Here is a 22,849-nt window from a genome sequence, read left to right as displayed (position 1 = left end):
GGAGACACAACTCAAGGAAGGCATGTGATGATTTGCAATATCTTCAGAGTTTTTCTTGATGTATAGCTAAAAAATGATCATGAATCTCATAGACCAAGTTGCAAATTTTCCTCCATGTGAGAAATCACCAAAGAAAGGGAATCTCATTTCAAGGTAATGAACACCCTATGCCAAAATTCCATGTGATCTTGAATAGTGAAGCACAATAGACATGCACCAGATAGCTAACAAGCCCACACAATGTTAACAAAGCTAACATAGTGTGTTTTGCAATGCTTGTGTAGAGAAGCATCGTTAATTGGTTTTGTACCTCACCAGAACAATAGATCTGTAACCATATTCTTGAAACCAAGCATATCAAGTATAGTAAAGAAATTTTATCCAATTAATAACCCTACCATTAAGTGAGTAATGCATTTATACAAATGGTAGGTAGATTCATTAATATAAATAAATACTTGATAAAAAAAAAAAATGTGATTACAATGATTATACCAATGTCAATCAACATAAGAATACATACCTCGAATTGTTGAGATGTCACATGGTGAAGTTTGCTAAAAAGACCAACAAAACAATCATTGAATCTTGATTGGAAATCATCTAAGAACCACAAGATTGGAGGGATTCCCCCCCAAGTTAACTTCATGCTACAAGATCATGAAATCGTTAGGATAACCAAAGAAATTAGGAAACCCATGAGGGAGTAACACATCATTAGAATTTTGTGAGCCTTTTTGAATGATAGATAAATAAAATAGTTCAATAATTCAATGGATGTACTCCCAAATTAACTCTAGGTCATAAAAGCATAGGGAATTTGAATTATCCAAGAAATCAAGAAATGGATTTAGTACTTTTTATCAATGAATGATCATCGTAAGATACAAGACCAAGAATGAAGAATATATGGATATTAATACCTTGATCCTTGTTTAAACAAATCATCCATAGTTTATTTGGTCATTTAACAATGAGGAATAACAATTATCTAGTTTTAACATTTTGGTCATTAATGCATAGAATCCCTGCTTAATCAATTATTGATCCCAAATCAACAAGTATGTGAGGAATGCTCATTTTAACTGTAGGCCTCCAAATATCAATATGTATAAGTACAAAAGTAGTAGAATATAGATCGTGGAGGATATGGTACCATGTTTGTGAAATATGGAATGTATATGGTTCAATATTACTTAGTGAATGATTAATATTAACACACAAACTTATGAGTCCAATAATTAAAATTGGTGAAATTTGAAGTATGGGCTCATTTATGGGTATTTGGAACTCACTAAGTGGAAAAGAAGAACAAAGTTGATTATAATTCAATAATTAATATTGTTCTTCTAATTTAAGTAAACCAAAATCACATCCCTTATATACATCAATGCATTCCAATGTTGATTTATCAATTTCAAGCAAATCATTAGATTGTATAGGGATCCTTGAAAGCTTGATATTATATATATTTCCAACCACTGTATTATGAAGTGTTGTATGAGGCAATATAGCTGCCTTTGGTGGAGTGCAGTGTGAATGGGATAATGAATATGGTAAGAAGTGTGAAGGAGATAATGTAGATGGAAATAAGAAGGATGGGTGAAATGAAGGTGGTAAGGATGGATATGGTAGAATATAAGAGGGATATATGGGTTGTTGTGAGTATTCTTGATTCCATTCATCATGCATATTATGTAAAGAAATGTGTTTTGAAGAAACATGCTGGCTTTGTAATGAAATAGAGTGACAATACATGTTACCAACATAATGCGTACCATGATCTTCTTGAGTTGGTTCTTGAGATTGTTCATCCATTATAAGGAATATGTGGTCACTTCCTCCCTTATTATGGTAAGGATCAGAAATAGATTGCACCTCATTCACCATGTTCTCATGACTGTTCAGGCATATACATTGGTCATCTTTCCTGTAGCAATTAGAACAACAAAGATTTTCATCATCAAAATCACATTGTCCTATGAATTCGTCAATGATATTTTCTTGGTCAAACATAAAGATACCATTTGTGCATACCTGTGGTGATGGAAGATCAATATCTTTTAAAATGCATTCATTAGGTAGAGAGGGTATTACAATCTCACCTTTGGTTAGCATGATTTCCCTGCCAATTTCTTTATTTTTTTTTAAATTTGAAAGTGGGGGTTTGGTGACGGCAGCCACCAATGGGGTCAAGGGGCAACACAAAATTGATGTACTTGAACAACCTTGAGAATGTATTATTTTAAATATTTTTCTTCAAAAGTGTCTTTTCTTTACCAATAGCTCACAACAACTAATGATAATATAAAATTAAATCTAGTTTCTAAAGCAACTATGAATCTAATTTTTAAGCCTACTTGCAAACTCCAAAACAAAACTCTAAAGAAATGCATCTATATGATTTAACCAACGCAAATTAAGATTAATTACTTAAGCAAGGCTAGCAATTGCAAAAGCTTTCATCCTAACGCATTATTCCTAACTCAAATCATCAAACTAACATGCCTTTGACACCTTTCCTAGGCAACGGCGCCAAAATGATAGGCTAACACTGGGGCAAATAATAAGAAATATTTAATACTTTAAATGATGAAATTCAGCTTGGTCTATATGTGTCAATCCGAGAGCGTAAGCTTGTGAAAGGCGTCTGAGCAAGATGCTATCAAGGGATGGTAGTTGTGAGATGAGGACTTATGAATGCATCGATAATACACAAAAACAAACTCACACCAAATCGAAATGCTTCTGTGATAGGAACTGTCACTTCTAGCAGCAGAAACTTATTGAAGTATAACAAAAATATTCTATGATAAAATAACTACAACTCTTCGTAATCTAATTCATATGAAATGTTATTATACAATCAAATACAAATATTAAACACATAAACTAATATACTATGATTAAATCCATACTATGTAATGCTAAGATAATTAAAATACAAATGAAAACTAATTTAAATGCACTCCAAACATAACTCAGAAAATAATCATCAAGTAACTTCAAAGTGGGCCCTTCCTCCTCAGCTACTTGGTGAAGAAAAATAATAGTCTTACACCTTTGTAATCATGCAAATATGGAACTTATATTTCAGAATAATAATCACAGTCTATGTACAATAATCCCTTCTACAAGAATCTGTGTATTCAAAACATGCCTCCGTCTGCTATTATATTTGACCATATATATATACCATTGCTATAAAAGAAACACTAAACAAAATATGTACGATATATCTATGTGGCAGGCTTACGACCAAGCAGATATAACAAAACATTGCCACATGAATTACATTTATAACTGCACATAAATATAGGAAACTAAATACTAATAAAGTTTCCTATGTGAGTAAATGCAACAAAATTTTGCCTTGGTTGTTTGCTATTGTTTCCCTTGCATGGCTGGAGGTCATCGTGTGATGGAAACAAAGGTAGATATTAAGCAGTTTAAACTCCATATAGATTGTAATACGTGTCCAACCAGCATATATTCTCAAATGAGATTGCAGTAGTAGACATTTTATTTTGGAAGAATAATAGTTCACGTCCAAATGCGACAGGAAGTTACAGTCTCAACTGGCAGGCAACAGGAAGTTGCAGTCCGGACTGATAGGCGACAGGAAGTTTGTTAAATGGTAGGAAGATCCACAATGACAAATCAACATGCTGCAATAGTAAAGATTAGTAAAAGAATTCAATTAATGTATTTTCCGTATTTTAATCCCAAAACAATATTAAATACTACTTATAAATATTAAGCCATATCCAACGTAAAACAATAAAATGGGATGGAATATAATGGAAATGGAATAAGGAAGTAAGCAGGTAAGTGCATAAAATGGATTAAAATATGGAATCAAATAGGTTGTACTTAGCTCTCATCAAGAGGCGCCTAGGAAAAATGCAGAGAACAAGGGTGACTTGTGATCGAGAAACTCCAACGGTGAAGCTATGTCAATTAGACCAGTATGAAATCCTCAATTATAGACACAAATATCCTCAACTCCAACAATCAATTGATGCCTTCCAACCACAATAATCATAGTCAATGAAAGATGGCAACAGTTCTCAATAATGCAATTTCCAATTCCACTTTACTTTAGTAGTGAATTGGAATTTGCAACTCAATATTCAGAAACCTCATATCAAAACCCTTATATCTTAGCAAGGGAAATAAAATCAACAAACTCATAAACCCTCACAATACACAATAAACAACAAATAGACAATTGGATGTTTTTCTTTCCAAATGGGCTTCATATTTATAACACAATATGGCACCCAACTTCTTCAAACTTTTCACTTAAGAAGCTTCATCTTAGCAACACAACTTTATAATGGATGGTATCGGAAATTCTAGTTTGGGGTTAGCTTCCATTCCAAACTTTGGTTAAAGATAGGTTCATCTCGGATCTCCCACTATGGATTGTAGGGCTTTTAAAATGAACAGTCATGACCCAACCAATGTTACTCAGGTGGCATCACGACTATATACGTGATATTGCAAACACGACCTCGTACCTCTTAATCCTAGATATGGAGGATTTGAAGAGTGGTTTCACAATTCTTTGTTGCCCTTAGAATTAGTAGGGGCTAGGGCTATCCCTACCAATAGAGCCCATAGAATTGTAGTGGGGGAAGTGGTCATGAACCCTACCATTTTCTAGGACGTATACACTCGAGACTAGTCTAGACCTCCTCCTAGCGGTTCCCACCCACCTTGCATGCTAGTGCAGAGGCATGTTATGTATAGAGTATAGTGTTTGCAGGCCCATAAAATTGGGCGGGGCTTTAAATAACTTAAACTACCAGTATAATAATAAAGCATCAGTAATTAATTAATAAAAATGAACCCATTAGTAAATAATTCCATCAAATGCAGATGATAACCAATTGCCAGTGCCACCAACTGCATTGCCAAATATGGCAATTGTCCAAAATAGATTTACTAAAAATAGCAAGTCCACAACCGACACCCTCAAATCTCACTGCCAACTTATGAGGGCCACAATGATGAGCTGACCTAACTTTTGTAGAGACCTCCTAAAAATGCGGACATTACAAAAATTTACAACACAAAACAAGGGAAACATGAGCTCCCAAGCTTCATTTTAAATTAGCCATGCCGTTAACCAAGGAGTCTTTTTAAATTTAATTTTAAATCCTTCTGTCTCCCTGTAAGTTGCATTCATCCCAATTAAGCCCCCTTTTTATTGAATATTTGCACTTTATCATTTGGGGCACTCATATACTCAATTAAATAATCAAAATTGCTATAAAGTTAAATCATTAATTTAACTTTATGACTCATCACTAGTAATATTACAAGCACTGTACTAATCAAATATCAAGATTTCTGCATCCACCAACAAAACTAAAAATCGCAACATTGACAATCGGCTTAGTTGGCTGCTGGGCTGACTGACTATAAAAGTGAGTACAAGAAAACTTTGTTGATGCAAAAAAGCTGTACACAATCTGATTCCAGAAACATACCATTTACACTGGCATGGATTGCAAAAATCTGCTATCATTAATGTGAAAACTGTGTTGATGCAAAAAAACTGTACACAATCTGATTCTAGAATCATACCATTTACACTGTCATGGATTGTGGAAAGCTGCTGTCGTGATTGAGAAAACTAACCAAAACTGCTTCAGAAAAGGGTGTTATGCATGTGTCAATCAGATGAGCTCATTAGAATACCTATCACTGCCAACTGCTGGATCAAACTATCATCACAAGTCCCTTAGCCCTAACTTATTGACCTATGGGAACCTGCTGATTTGGCTGATATTTCACCATGTGGATGTGCTTAGGAAGGGGACATTATGGCAAGAAGTGATGACAACCCCAACAAAATGTATTGCATAGTTTATTTAATTGGATGCTTGGGGGCTAGCATATTGTTTCATCTGGTGCAAGAGGTAAATCAAAACACTAAATTCTGACAAAATACACAGCAAGCATGCTGTACAGAATGTTCTGTTAGCTTTTGGTAGAGAACAGGTTTGAAAAATTTACGAAAAAAGGGAAAGCGATGGAGCGAGTTGCATTCATTTTTTCAAGATAAGAACAAAAATATGACAATCTGACAATCGGAGAATTCTAAAAGTGAGGAAGATTCTAGAAACTCTCTGACAAATATATTGTAGGAAATTTGATAGCATCCCTCAAGCTTCTAGGTATTATGATAACATTTGGTATAATACCCTGTTCATCTTTAGCATCAAACCCTGAAGAATATTTTTGATAGAATATCTCTAAATTGTCGTCGGTTATTCTCTCTTGCAATTGTTTTTCTTCACTATTTTGTTCAAAGTGTTACAGCCATTCTCTTGTTTATGTTGAGTTTAACTTCTATGGAGCATACAATCCATAGATTGTAACTTGTGATTGTTAATTGATACAGCTGCTTGATACTGGGCTTTTTCATGCTGATCCACATCCTGGAAATATGATTCGGACTCCAGATGGAAAATTAGCCATTCTTGACTTTGGTATTTACTTATCTTTTATTCTCAAGTCTAGTTAATAAATTGTTCAAAACAGACAAGAATGGTAATTAGGGATTTCCAGAAATGAAGAAGTTTTTTCTTATGTCTGCCATGGGTTGCTGAAATCATAAATGATGATCAATTTTTTTTTCTGTCTTGTTTAGTTATTTGTGAATTGCTTTCTTGCTGTTCATTTTTGTTGATTTAAATTGTCATAGATCTGATCCTGTTTTATGAGTATTTCTAGCCGGTGAATTGAAAAGTAAATGTTTTCTTAGTAAGGTAAATATATATCTTAGTAAGGTAAATGTTTTTCTTGCTAAAAAGAATCATTAGCATTCAGGGTTGGTGGTGTATAGATGTTCGTACTATTTAGCAATGGTGAGGGAGATGTCTGATGTTACAAACTTGTAAAAGTTAGTTTCCCTTCAAGGGAAACTCTTTGAAATGCCTGGTCATATATATAACATTATTGCTGAGTCCCCATAATGATCTCTTTAAAGAGTTTCACTATACTCTAGTAGTTTATGTTTCTTTTCCTTTCTGAGATTCTTTCCCATCCATGAATGTTATCCTAGTTTAAACCATTCTGGATTTTACTCCACTGACGTACAACTTTAGAATATCTATAATATTCATCATCCTGAGATGATTATTATTGCAACACTTTTCCTAGTAATGATGTATTGACCCCATCATACAAAAGAGAAGATAATGGAGATAAGGGGTAACGGTCAAACGATAATCATAATCATCCATCAATTATTATTGATTTGGAAGAAAGATTAATTAGTTTGATCATCAAAGGATGACTGTATCTAGCATGAATAAAGCAAGCTTGCTCTTCTTGATGCCCAAGGGAGGTTAAGTAATTACAAGTGAAGCTAGCTATCAGGAACAACACCATAAACATTGCATACTTCCAAGGAATAATCAGAAACAGTAGGCTTAATTCCATAGTATCAAGCGAACACAGCCTTCACAATTACAGTTTGGAGTACTGCATTGCTGTTGCACAATTCTCATAGTTATATCAGAGACAGAAAAGATACTCCATCTTATCAAATCAATAAGAATACATATTGCAGACCATCTAAGATATTCATTGCATCAAATAATACTTGAATATCATATATCATTTAAGATATCGATCGTATGGTCTAAGAATAATCAAGTTAGAGTGAATCAATATATTTATATAGCACAATTCTCATAGTTTTTTATTACATAAAAACAGGTTTTGAAGGGTACAAAAATAAACTAAAGATGTTAGACATTACAGCCCAACCAGTAGAACAGGGCAGACACAGAAAAAGGCTAGCAGAAGAACAAAAAGCCAGCCACAAAAGACAGCAACCTAGAACAACCAAAGCCAAAAAAAGACAGCCAACCCTGGAGCCAAAAGAGAAGGAAAGCTCAGCAACACACAGCTAACAAAGACACTTCAGAAGCTCGACAACCTCAAGCTCCAATTTGTCCATCTTCTCTGCCACTTTCTTAATTTCTTTGACCTCCGTGGTAGCAGGAGAAGCTTTCTTTTTGGTATTAGCCTTGGTTCTTTTGCTAGACCCCACTTGGCTATTAGAAAGAGCCTCCTTGTCTTTCATAATCTGGATAATGGCCCTATTATCAATAGATCCCTCCGGCTTACTAATGAGAATTTTGATGTGGTCATTGGAAGCTTTAAGAATCTTGTAGCTCTGATCAACGATTCCTTTAAAAGCCTTATCCATACTAGAAACCCTGCTGTTCAAACCCATAATTGTAACCTCCAGCTTATAAAAAGCAGCCAAATCAAGCACATAATCATTATTGTCCTTCTTTTACTTAGCCATCGACCCCATGCCAGCCCCAACATCCCTATTTTTTAAAGTCTCCTCCTGGTTATTAACACGCATCCTAATATTCATCTCCTAATATTCTTTGACCTCCATGGTAGCAGGAGAAGCTTTCTTTTTGGTATTAGCCTTGGTTCTGTTGCTAGACCCCACTTGGCTATTAGAAAGAGCCTCCTTGTCTGTCATAATCTGGATAATGGCCCTATTATCAATAGATCCCTCCGGTTTACTAATGAGAATTTTGATGTGGTCATTGGAAGCTTTAAGAATCTTGTAGCTCTGATCAACGATTCCTTTAAAAGCCTTCTCCATACTAGAAACCCTGCTGTTCAAACCCATAATTGTAACCTCCAGCTTATAAAAAGCAGCCAAATCAATCACATAATCATTATTGTCCTTCTTTTGCTTAGCCATCGACCCCATGCCAGCCCCAACATCCCTATTTTTTAAAGTCTCCTCCTGGTTATTAACACACATCCTAATATTCATCTCCTTAAGTTCATGGAAAAAAACTTTCATGGACATTTATTGGTCCAACATACTATTTCTAGCAGTAAGAAGGATATCCAACTTGGGCTCTCTGCAAGAACCACTCAAAATCAACATAGAGGGATCAATTAACTGTTGTTGGTAAAATCTATATTGTAGCCGACGGGTAGAATAGTATCCGAACGGGCGCGTGATGGTTGATTCACCCCTTTAGGAAGGTATATGTACATTGCCCAGAATGGATTTTGGATCATCGTTGTAATCATTGTATTCGGATTGTAAGCATTGAGTGCATATTGCATATATGAATAAAGTATCTAATCTGTGTTGTATCTTGCTATACTACATGCGTTAAGTATCTTTACCCTGTACGGTAAACATTTGGCGCCGTTGCCAGACGAACCTAGAATGAAGGAATGTTATGAAGATTAATGTCGAATTTGCTTAACAAGGATAGGAACAAGGTAAAAGAGAAGGATGAAATACGTACAACAGAAGAAGTTTTAATTTTAGCACAGCAGGTAGAGCGTAGACTGAAGCTTCAGTAGATTGCCGACAAACACTGAGGGGGTGAAGGAGCACAGACAGAGGGAGTGCACTCACCTAGTAGGCCGAGGAGTACCGAGGAATTGCTGGAGGAGACTTGACAGCGATTGAATTTGGTGGAAGAAACAAGCGAGGAGTTCATTAACCTGTATACGCCGAGGGTAGAGCAACCAAATGGAAGGGAAGCAACTCGCACGGCTCGAAGTGCCGAGGGAGCACAAGTATGGAGTGAACTCTTCGTTCCCAATATACCCGATGAAAGGATACAGTAAGATAATTGAACAACTTCGCTTGAGGAAGATCTTTTCTTACAAAGTAACGCAGTTGTTGGAAGTAGGACGGTTGTCCGAAGCAACACGGTTGTATAGAATAGCGCGGGTGTGCAGAAAAATGCAGGTGTTGTGCAGAATAGCGCGGTTGCTCAAAACAGTGCGGGCGCTTAGAATAGCACAGGTAGGCAAGCACCTAAGAATAAAAAGAAATTAGCGATGGCAGGTCCCAAAGATAAATTACCGAAGTTTAATGGTGATGGTATGGCAGATCCCTTCAGACATTGCAAGACGTGCGAAACTATATGGATAAAAAATGGCGTGACAGACGAGGATGATTGGGTTAGACAGTTCCCAACAAGCCTACAGGTTGTGGCAATTGATTGGTTTTCGGACGACTCTCAGAAACTAACTACATGGGTGGACGTTAGAAAAGAGTTCATAGCAGAGTTTCGATTGCTACGGGACAATGAAATAGTAGCGGAGATATATAGCACCAAGCAAGGAAAGAATGAAACAATCCAAGCCTATGCCAAATGGCTGAAAGAGCTGGTTGGGAAGATGGAAAGTCAACCGGCAGATGTGTTGAAGAAACGATGGATTGTGGAGGGGCTACGGTTAGCTCTGAAAAAAAGATGAAGATTGTACCACCCACGTCATATGCCGATGCGTATAATCGTGCGATGGATCTGGAAAGCAAATAGAAGACAAGTAAGAAGAAAAAGCATAAATCATCGGATTTAGACGATTCGTCCTCTGAAAGTAGCAGTAGTGACGAGGAATCAGACAAGAAGGTTCGAGCATTACAGAAAGATATGCTCCGCACGATGAAACAATTTAAGAATTTGTAAAAGAATCCAGACACAGTGAAGGGAGAACTGTGGTGCAAAGAAAATTGACCATACAAAGGGCTCATGCTTGAAGAAATAGTTTTGTGACATCTGCCAGGTTGCGGGACATTCCCTAAAGGAGTGCTCGTTTAACATGAAATCAAAAGGACACCAATAGGTGTCACTAACACAGGAAGTGTCCATCGGAAATAACACAAGCAACGATGCAACTTTGGGAGGATATCGCAACAATAATAGATGTGGAAGGGGTGGCAATAACATCAATAGTAACAATGGAGGCCAGAGTAGAATACAGTACAACACGAGTGGGTGGCCGATGATTCAGTGCCATGCATAAAATCTCTGGGGCCACTTTTATGAAGGAGATGCCACAACTACTATGCAGATGGTGTGGTTTGGGGGACCATGAAGATTCAAAATGCCCAAAGCAAGGGGTAAATCTATTAAGCATTGAAACATGTGATGAAAAGGTACTGACAGTCACACGGGAGCAGGTGAAGAAAGCAAAATACCCTGATGCAAAAGAAGAGAAGGAGAGGTTACAAAAAGCACGAACAGAGCTGGAAAGGCAGATGAAAATAGGGAAATCACAAGTAAAAGACAGTGCGGAAACTTTGAAAAGGATCTTAGCAGAACAAAACATGATGAGGTAGATAATTCAAACAGAAATTCCTATTAAATTAAATGACCTCACGATGCCACAGTTGCGAACGGCTATTATGAATATGACACTACCCCCGAGAGTGACGAAGGAAACAGGAAGGGATAGTAATGGAACAACGGCAGCAGACTCGATGCTACTGGCACTTATGACAGGAAGGCATCCGACAGTAGTTGAGATGGGCATTCTAGGCACTGTACTGACAGATACAATTGTAGACGGAGGATCAGGTACGAACATGCTATCGGAAGATATTTGGAAAAAGCTAGGACAACCCACACTGTGGCCACCTACTTTCCAGTTACTCTTGGCAGATTAGCATGGGATAAAACTGTTGGGAACTTTGATGGCGCAGCCGGTAATGATTGGGACGCAACCATTTTTATTAGATTTTGTGGTCATTCCATTCAAAAGAAGAGGGCAGGACCCTATCCTTGGACGGGGTTGGTTGGTACAAGCGAAAGTAAAACATGATTGGAAATGAAACACCCTATCCATGGAATGTGGAGGCAGAAGATTCATAATTGACCTACACACACAATTGGTGGGAGAAGAAGCCAAATCGTTCGATTCAGAAGGAGAGGACAAAGGTAAGAAGCAAATGGAACTGGATGAGGAAGGAGTCCTACAGTTGGAAGTTGGATTGAAGGATGACGATCTGGATTCGGTGAGCGGCCTATTCCACTGGCAGATGGAGGATTACGAGCTCTTTCTAAGCTATAATATGTTAAGGGTTGACGAAGGTGAGAAAGGAAAGGAAAATGAATGTCCGAAGGAATACAGAGAAGCGGTAGAAGGAAAGGTGGTTACGGTTGAAGCTGAAGAGAAGAACATACCGTACGAACCCAACAAAATGAAAGATTCCACCATACTGTACATGGTGAACGGAATGTGCGGAAAGAAAAGGTTACATCGCACCACAGATTTAGTAGAAAGGTGCCAGCAACAAGGAAAACACATCGTACGGTGTGCACAGGAAACAAAGAGGAAGGGCTTAATAAAAATTGCAGTTGTACGACGTGAAGGTTCTAGAATCAAGAATACAGTTATTGACGGCAAGGAGTGCCAGCTGACGAAATTCATGGTATCAAGTTCAAGGATTGCGATCAAAAACAAGTTTTGAGATATGGAAAGTCTGAGGGAGGGATGGTATAATATACATAAACTTGATAAGCAACGATTGCAGGCACAATGGGCCACGAAGGTTATACAAAATAGGCATAAGGCATGGCATGACAAGCACTTAAAGTTGAACAAATTTCAATTGGGACTAGTGCTGAAGTATAATGGGTGCAGTGAGATCAGACCAGGAAAATTTAAAATAAAGTGGGTTGGGTCATATAAAATCCGCTAAGTGGGCGATAATAGAGCAATAAAATTATGGACGCTCGATGGGAAGGAAGTAATCGATGTAGTGAATGAGTTGAAGTTGGAAGTCTATCATGAAAGAAATAATGCACCTCCGTGGACAAGCAAATGAGAGACAGTCTAAAAATAATAAATATTGGTGTATGTATGTAAAATAAAGTGTAAAATAAAATATTAAATTTTTTAGAAGCAAGCTGAAGAAAAGAGATAAATATTAATATGCATAATGAGGAAATATGGACTCAGAGTGTACAGTCTTCAGAACTTTTGAAGCATAGAAGGTATATAAGTTCATTGTATGAACAATTAAGATTGTGAAGAGGTATTGTAGGACCAGCTGAGAATGTGGACAAGAGATAACACTGTACGGTGGGAAATTATAGACAAAAAATTGTTAAAAATACACCGTACAGATTGAGGAAATACCATACAATGTACGGCCAAGGAGGGAAATTAGCACCGCACGATGACTTTGGAGAATGCTGTACAACTCATTTAGAACATTGTACGGCCCATCAAAGCACTTATAAAAGGCAGGAAGTACGGCATTGGGAAAGCATCAATACTCGTACGAACAGAGAAGTGGCACCATATATAGATGAATACCATTCGGCATTTTGAATGCTAGAGACCGTACGAACAACAAAAACAAGCTTAAAGCATACGACAAAAGTGCAGTTGCCAAAAGATAAAGCCGTAACTGTACGACTAATACGTACGACACTGATAATAGGTGAAGTCCGTACGGATAGTGATAACAAGTGAAGTTTGTACGGCCTTCATAAAGAGGAAACTGGAAATTGTACGACTTCCTAGGCCTGGAGGCATAGAGGTAGTAAGATGTGAAAGTACAACCGTACGGACAAGTAAGTATAGTTGGTGAAAGGGCGAACCATATCAGCCAATAGGAGCCATAGGAAGTGAGGACCGTACTTGACAGGGGAACAGGAGCCATACGAACGCCAAGGCAGGAGAGGGATTTCAAAACAATATTGTACAGAGTTAAGTTGTGATTTAATGAAAGGGATCAGAGAAGCCACACTGACAGAGGTACAGTAATAAAGCTACCCTTTGGAGGTTGTACCAGAGCATTCAAGAGGAATAAGGAACTGTACTCTTCAGGAAGCAAGAGGTTCTAAAAAAAAAAGAAAAAAAATGACGACAAATCAAAACAGTTCAAAATGAGTAACGTATGGCACCGAAGGGACAGACATAAACAGGTAATGAAGAAAACATAAGCGATTGGCAGAAATAGTGTGGGATTGGAAGAAAATCACAAAAAAGGTGTGTTTCATGGAGTTTTGTATAGATTTGAGAGTGCTAATTTGGTCTTGGCAGCATACAAATGAAAACTAGAACCCCAGTCACTGCAGTTATCAGTCATGGGAAGCATGACCAGTTGATGAGACCTGGAGCTGCTGCAAGCATAGAGTGTCTGTGTGCCAGAGGTAGAGAGAGCATTAGAGCAAGCCTTTCAAGAGGGGTGATACGCTTTGAGGCACTTGGAGTAGGTGTTGGATGTGAGGTTGTCTTGGTGGATGCATAGAGAGCTCGGAAGGAGCTGATCATCTAGTTGGAGGTAGTAGAGCAACATTTGGCTCAACGTACCCAGGAGTTGAAGCAGAGAATGCAGCACTGGTGGCTATCAAGGTCAGATTGGCTAAGGTGATAGTATTGTGTTAGCAGAGGCTACAGATGCAACGTGTTTTTGGAGAACAGTTTGGTGCAAGCATAGGACAATTGTGAAAGTGGTGATGGAAAAAGATCTATCTTGTTATAGTTAGTCATAGTTAGTATATCTGTCTCGGATAATTTGTAATTGGCGTCTGGAGACGACATTTCTTTTGGGGGGGATGATATTGTTGGTAAAATCTATATTGTAGCCGACAGGTAGAATAGTATCCGAACGAGTGCGTGACGGTTGAGTCATCCCTTCGGGAAGGTATATGTACACCGTCCGGAATGAATTTTGGATCATCGTTGTAATCATTGTATTCGGATTGTAAGCATTGAGTGCATATTGCATATATGAATAAAGTATCTGTTTTGTGTTGTATTGTGCTATACTACATGCGTTAAGTATCTTTACCCTGTACGGTAAACATTAACTGCATGAGTGTAATGTTCCATCCTAATAATGTGATAGCCGTACAATCCGACTGGAGCAAAGTGTCATTTGTAGGTCACAGAGTGGGATTCACACAGTGGCGGAAGGTGTACTAAGTAGGTTGTATGGTGGAAAGTTGGCAGGAGTGGTACGGAAGAATCCGTACGGAAGATGTGATGGCTGTACAACTGTGATTGGAGGGGAGCTATATGGAGGTGGGTGGAAAGAAGGGGCTGTATGATGGAGATATTTGGAGGGGCCGTACGTTGGATCTGTCGTACAGAGGATAGACAGCCGTGGGGAGTGGTAGGAGGCTGTACAGTCAACCTAGGTGGCTGTACGGTGGTCTTGGGAAGGCCGTATAGTATAGGAGTGCTGAATAGGATGGTGTGAAGTGTGTTGCCAGAATGGGAGGCTTGAATGGAAATGGATGGACGAAATTTGTAGGGTGATGCACGAAGAGTTATTGCAGACCAAAAGATAGTGTGAACAAATAGCAAAATTTAATGCAGATAAACAATAAATGGAAATACACAAAACAAGAGAGTAGATCAAACTAAACACAATAAATATTCGCAATATGATGATGCTCCGACTTGTTAGATCTGAGCGAAGTGTTACAGGCGATGGAATAGCGTGAGGGTTGAATCTCACCGAAATCGGACAAAACCAAATAGGGAAGGTCTTTCACTTCCAAAAAGGTGAATGACAGAGAAATCCAACAAGAATTCCCAGTACAAAGAAATAATCCAAATTACATACCTTATGACTACTTACAAGCCGTGCTTAAATACCCATTAGGAAACTTTCTGAGGGTGTACAAAGATAGCCGACAGTGACACAAACTATAGAAACAAAAGAAAAATGGGTCCGAGATATATTAAATCAATTGACCCATTAACAATAGTTTGATTGATGATTTATTTTATAACAGGAACATTACAATGAGTGTTTCATCACCAATCTCCTCACCCTTGACAACAACATTCACCTTTGGTTTGGAAACAACCAGCTTCACTTGGCTCAAGTCAACCTCTTTCCTACTTTGATGGGGGGTCATCCTCTCAGGAGAGAAATTGGGAGAATTCAAGGCCGACTCCTGAGAAGGCAACAAAGGGTCCTCTTTTGCACTAGTCTTCCTAACTTCACGAGCTGAATGAGAAGGGGCCTTTTTCTTCTTTTTACTTTTCATAATAGGGGAGGGACGACTCTGTTTTTTCCTTGGGCTATTGGGCCTCAATCAGTTTTAGATCGTCATTCCTCTCATCATAGTCTTCATTAGAAGAAATAACCACGTTAGAATTCTTGTGCTTCTTGCCCTCCATCTTTACCTTTTTCATGGGTTTTTTGGATGTAGAACCCTTGTCCTTACTCTTTGTGGTAGTAAATTCCATATCCTCTGAGTGCAAGTCCTCACTATCCTCAGTATTTGAGAATTCATCATAAGAATTTGATCTTTGGTCTCGTGTGAACTTGGTAAGGGTGATTTGACTTGGGACTCGACAAAACTCAAGAAAGTGAAAAAAACCCAAGAAATTTAGAGTTTCAAAAAAATTTAAAACTTGTTTGATAGCATTGTTTATTAGAGAAACCTTGCAAACACAATAACATCATTAAAAAGAAGCTAACTTGATTACATACACAAGTTTACATCAATCACATAAGTATAAACACAAATTGTAGCTTCAAGAAATGACCCACATAGATATATAAATATTTTCAATTGTATACATAACTCATGGAATATGAAATCCATGACATTAAATGCTCGTATCGAATATCAAAACAAAAAATACAAGTCTATTGTAATGTTCTTGTCATAAAATAAAATAAATGTTAAAACTTCGTATATGGGACCAATTGATTTATAGTATATCTTAGGCCCATTTATATTTTTATTTCGTAGGTGTTTTTTGTGTCATGTATCGACACTTAGCTTCTCCCTCGACGGGGTATATATGTCTGCCCGGTTAGTTTGTTTAGGTATGCGACTTGTTTTTCTTTATTGTGCTATGAATTCCATCGGGAGACTTGCTTCTTCGCCATTCCCAAAGTGAAAGACCTTTCCTACTTGGCTACTGCAGTTTTGGTAGGATTTTAGACCTACCCTATTTTGCTGTGGACTACTTTTCTCAGATCTAGCAAGTTCGAGCACCATCATTATTTGCAACTATAATTTCAATCACAACAACAATTTACCTATCTTCTTTGTGTATACTTAGCAATATATAAGTGTGTATTATGACATTTGATATTTAATCAATACAATTACTTGTTAGAGGAAGTTAACTAAGGAGGCATATGCTTGGTGAACACTTACCAACTTGATCCATACATTTGGCATTTGATTTGTGTGGCTATCTAACGCACCGTACGACAACCTTGGTTTTGGCTCAATCCTCCGTGCATTGCACTTTCTTTCCACTGCCATACTACTTTGCCCTCCACCTATAGACATCACCATATGACCCTTTAATCTAACACCACTGCATAGCCCCACGTCATCACCGTATAGTTCCATTACCGTACGACCTTCTCTTCCATCACCATACGACCTTCTCTTCCACCACCGTATGACATTCTCGTCCATCACACATATGCTACTGACACACCTTCACTGTATGGCTACATTTCACTTCCGTACAACTGCCTCTTTCCCCCATCTGTACATAGGCCATACCATATAGACACTTTCATGCCGAATCCATGCCGTATAGACATCCAATTCAGGCACACAACTTGTACATAAGGTTAAGCCATTTCAAACAACCTGTTTGTGTAAATTGCAGGACACAAAACTATGAAATTCTGGGAGGGAACATTACAGTGGTATCAAAGCTAGTGATTCTGCCAACTTGTGGATAGTGAATGAAAGTTTATACTAAAAAATGAAGAAGGTACCGTTTAGTTGGTAAAATGGGAGAGTCCCAAGATCCCACTGTTGAAGTCATGTCATTGTTGAGAATGCTCACCAAGAATCAAACACAGATCAATGACACTCAATGGTTCATGGAGTAAATGCTGCGAAAGTTGGCTAAAGGCAAAATATCTGGAGAACATAATGGACATAGAGAGGAATGGTTACAGGGAAGTCAAGTTCTCATTCCGCATGGTCTCAACCCTCTATGTCAGCTTTCCTTCCACGAACAGAAGCACCCCTTTAAGGATGGGAACCAACTTTTGAAGAAATGCAAGAACAGTTACGAAAAGATTGGAGGAATGCTTATATGGAAGATGATATATGTTACAAAGATTATGCTGGATTAAGGATGAGGTACTAAGGTGGTAGTAATCGTGGTTATTTTATCATGACCTTGAAGGGAAATTAAGAAAGGTTAACATGTTATCTTTCGATGGATATATGGATCTAGATCAATCTCTACACAAGCATGGGTAATGAAAGAAGAGACATACTTCCAATTCAATCCAATGCCAGAAGAGGAAACAATTAAATTCGTTGAACTCCACCTGGGAGTGGTGCACAAATGGTGGCATCTTGGTATGGTTACGCTTGGACATGACTAAAAAATACTTATGCCGAGTTACATAAAGACTTATAGATGGGTTTGATGACAAAGATCCATAACTCAACTTTTAAGAATTTGTGTAACTGAGGCAAACCGTGATCCATTGACAATTACATCACTGAGTTTCAAAGACTTCGTATTGGTTACGAACATCTCAAAGAGACTGCGGGTCGTCTTGTTCATGGATGGTTTAACAGAGACCTTGAAGGGATGGGTAAAGGGTTCCAATCCTGTCATCCTCTAGGAGGCTATCAAGAAGGCTTCGAAGTAAGGCTCCAAAGGAAAAAGACAACAAAATCCTGCCGAAGACGCCTACATTGGATGAAGCTACTAGACAGGAACTCAGGAGGAAACAATTATGCTTCAATTGTAAGGAGCCATGGGAACCTGGGTACAAATGCTTAGGGAAAGGAAAAATACACTACATTGAGGTCATGTCAGACGATGAGAAAGAATAGGAGGATTCAATACTTGGAGGAGATGACTGATAGGAGGTTCCCAAAAAGGTTAGCTTAAACCGTACATAGAGGATCGCCACACTGGTATGACGTGGGGGCACCATCGCTCTTATCGGTAGCCTGAAGTGCATGGTTTTCAGGGTACGAGGAACCCTCCAAGGACAGAGGGTCATAGATGTTGGACAACAGAGTCACACTTAATTTCAGAAACTCTTCACTTGTAAAGCTAACGGGTTTACCCACAGAGAAACATGCCGGTTTCCAAGCCAAGGTGGCCAAAGGAACACTCATATCATGCACACATCTAGTTCACCAATTGAGTATTACCTTGGACAACCACATGGTGTTAGAGGACTTCTTTATAGTGGATCTAGATGACATGGAGGCTATTCTGGGCATCCAGTGGATGGACACTCTAGATGAGTTCACAAAGTTTTTGTTAAGTATGTAACTAGATAATCTACAGGTTTGAATGTGCAGACCACACTTGATCTTCTCACCTTAAAATATTATATGTATGGCATTAAGCTATATACTCTTGTGAGTCGGCAACTTCTTAAGGAGTTGTTTAATATTCATTACTAATCTAACACATTGTGTGTGTTAGTAATTAAATATGATTTATCTTGCAGATCGCTGATTTCTAGAGAGGTTATAATTGCCGACTTAGGAAGGGACATGTCCCTTTGAGGGACATGCCCTTTAGTGATGATATTTAGGGAGGTTATTGTTGTAGTTTGGAGAACACACAATTACATTTCAGTCTGCTCTCTTAAGCAACAATATCCAACGAATATATTATAGAGATACAACTATTTCAGATCAGAAAAAAAAGGTTGATCATTCCTCCATACATCAGAGTTAAGAAGTTCATTATTCACCAACAAAGGATTGCTTACAAGTCTAATCAAAAGCACAAAATTAGCATAATATTTCATGGTATCAAAGCTCTGGTAGTTGAACCTAAGCTCTGCAAAATTTAGTAATCAGACTTCATATATATCTAGCAACTATCTCCTATCTTCAATGGCATACACAATCAGACCCGAGGATAGGTTTGATGGGAAAGCACACTTTGATGCCTGCAAATTCAGATTCATGATGATTCTTGAAGAGAATGATGTAAAACAATTTGTTGATGGAGCATCCAAACAATCTCCAATTTAACCTCATAAATCTATCTGGAGCAGAGGAAATAGAAAAGTCATTCAAATCATATTAGATGGAGTAAAAAATGATATCGTACCCATGCTTACAAAACATCAAACTGCATTTGATATGATGAAAGCATTACGAAATGCATATGAGGTCAACAATGCAACTAGGGTTCTCGTACTGAAAGACAACTAAATCACGTTCAGATAAAGAAAGGAGAATCAATGAATTCTTACTTCTTAAGGGTTGCCGGCATTAGAGATGAACTATCAAGTATGGGAACCATTATTAGTGACATAGAATTAACACTAATGGCTATAGATGGATTACCAGATTCATGAGAGACTTTTGCACAAGGAATAAGTGCCAAAGATAATCTTCCTGACTTCAATAGACTTGAGAACGATCGTCTTCAAGAAAAATCCAAAAAACTAAAGGAAGGAGAGATTGGAGACTTTTGCACAAGGAATAAGTGCCAAAGATAATCTTCCTGACTTCAATAGACTTGAGAACGATTGTCTTCAAGAAGAATCCAAAAAACTAAAGAAAGGAGAGATTGGAAACAGGAGATGAAGAACTTCATGTTCTTAAAACAAATTGCTATAAGGGCAAGAAGAAGCATTTCGAGAAGAAAAAGGGAAATCAAAAGAATGGAAAACCCAAGAAAGATTTATCCAAAATAAAGTGTTTCAAATGTGAAAAGTTTGGACACTACAAATCTAATTGTCCTGAAAATTCTAAATAACAAGCAAACTGTACAAATGTTACTAGAGAAGAAGATACCTATGATCCTGAGAATTGTGTATTGTACTCATCACTATCAAATGAAATTTCAAGTAAACCATGGGTAATTGATAGTGGATCTTCTAGACACATAACGGGATACAAAGAAGAACTAGAGTCTTTATCAAAAAAGGTTAATGGTGAAGTCAACATTGGCGATAATTCAACACATCTTGTCGAAGGAATTGGAAATTGCACCTTGAAACTAAAATCTGGGAATTCTCTTCTTCTCAAAGGTGTACTATATGTACCAGGAATTAAAAGAAATCTAATCTCAATTACAACACTAGAAGATGGGCATAATGTTGCATTCGTGGACGACAAAATAATAACTTGGGCAGAGAACTCAATTAAGAAAGCAAAGTTGATTGGTCAGAGAAAAGGATATTTGTATGAATTGAATACAAAATCTAGTTGACGTATTCAAGCCTTAATGCATGAAGCTGTAGACATAAATGAAATATGGCACAAAAGATTAGGGCATTTAAATTTCAAAACCTTATCAACTATGAAGAAGATGGTTATTGGGTTACCTAAACTAAATAAAGACCACTCAAGCATATGCTGTTCCTTCTCTTGGAGGATTCTAGTATTATATTTTGTTCATAGAAGACTTTTCAAGGAAAACATGGATTTACTTCTTAAAATGCAAAGAATCAGAAGAAATCCTAAAGAGATTTAAAGAATTCAAAACATTAATTGAAAACTTTTCAGGACATAAAATTAAAACTCTTAGAACTGATAACAGAGGGGAATATACTTCAGACTTGTTTAAAAGGTTTTGTAAAGAATTAGGAACTACGAGGGAGTACATCATTCCTTATAATCCAAAACAAAATGGGGTAGCAGGAAGAAAGAATAGAACAATTATAGAAGTTGCTAGAGTTATGATTTTTGATCAAAATCTAGAATATTATCTTTGGGCAGAAGCCTCTTGTACTGCTGTCTATATTCAAAACAGAAGCCTTCACTCTTACCTTAAAGATAAAACTCCCGAAGATGTATTTACTAAGGTTAAACCCAATATAAGTCATTTGAGGATTTTTGGATGCTTTGTATATATCCATGTTCCAAAAGAAAGAAGAACCAAGTTGGAACCCTCTGGGAGAAAAGTATTTTTGTAGGGTATAGCGAAACATCTAAGGCATATAGGATTTTCATAACTGGACAGAAAAGTATTGAACTTAGTAGGGATGTGATTTTTGAAGATCTTGCATTCAAAAGAGCCCTAAGTTCTGAACAACCTTCTCTTTTATCTTGTTTTGAAAGAAATAGTGAATCTGGGTCCCAGAGGGAGAACTTAGAAGAAATTGAAGATGAAATTCAAAATCTGAATCTTGAAGAAACTCAAAATTCAAAGAAAAGACCACTTTGGGCCATTAAAATAGTCGAGGCAGTTCAAGACTTTGTTGCACCTTCCGGAACAGTCATAGAAAGCAAAAGACTTAAAAGATTCTCTAGTTATACAACAAACATGAGTGATTTATCCAAAACAAAACCAACCAATCCTTCTCATGCTATTAAACATACAGCTTGGAGAGAAGCTATGACAAAAGAATACCAATCTGCTATGAAAAATGATGTTTGGGAAATTGTTCCAAGACCTAAAGGAAAATCTGTTGTTTCTTCCAAGTGGATATTTAAAATAAAGCATGCTGCTGACGGTAGCATTGAGAAGTATAAAGCTAGGTTTGTAGCCAGAGGATTCTCTCAGAAAGAATGGATTTATTATGAAGAAACTTTTGCTCTTGTTACCAGATATACCTCCGTAAGAGCAGTCTTAGGAATTGCCGCATCAAAGGGATGGAAAGTACATTAGATGGGTGTAAAAACAACATTCCTAAATGGAAAGATTACAGAAGAAGTATATTTGGAGCAACCTGAAGGATTTGAAACTCATGATCCTAACATTTTTGTTTGCAGGCTCAAGAAAGCTCTCTATGGGCTTAAACAAGCTCCAAGGGCTTGGTATGAAAGAACTGATAAGTATCTCACTGGCTTAGGATTCTCTAAGAATGAAGCTGATCCAAATTTATATTATAAAAGAGATAAAGATGATATGGTAATTCTGATATTATATGTTGATGATTTATTAATAACAGGTGATGATCATCTTATAGATCAATGCAAGAAAGATCTAATTAAAGAATTCGAGATGAAGGACTTGGAACTCCTTTGATTACTTCCTAGAGTTAGAAGTACGATAAAATTCTAACTGTATCATACTTGATTAAGGAAAGTATACATCAGACATTTTGAAGAGATTCAGAATGTGGAATTGCAAATCTATGTCTTCT

The 22,849-nt window shown here is 37.4% G+C and overlaps 1 protein-coding gene across 2 annotated transcripts in view; it reads left to right on the top strand.

Annotated features, from left to right (window-relative positions):
• The window catches only part of LOC149576143 (Protein kinase superfamily protein), a 258,692-nt gene that overhangs the window by 118,798 nt on the left and 117,045 nt on the right, over window positions 1-22,849 (top strand). For both annotated transcript variants that reach the window (XM_089816466.1, XM_089816459.1), the window contains one exon: window positions 6,416-6,503. In XM_089816466.1, coding sequence (XP_089672592.1) covers window positions 6,416-6,503 — 88 coding nt within the window. The remainder of the gene's footprint in view (window positions 1-6,415; window positions 6,504-22,849) is intronic.

Source organism: Cupressus sempervirens, chromosome 1 (genome assembly GCF_028749045.1).
Source record: "Cupressus sempervirens isolate cs-2001-9-10 chromosome 1, ASM2874904v1, whole genome shotgun sequence".
Lineage (NCBI taxonomy): Eukaryota > Viridiplantae > Streptophyta > Pinopsida > Cupressales > Cupressaceae > Cupressus > Cupressus sempervirens.
Note: the sequence above shows the minus strand (reverse complement) of the source record. Positions and strands in the feature narration are given on the sequence as shown.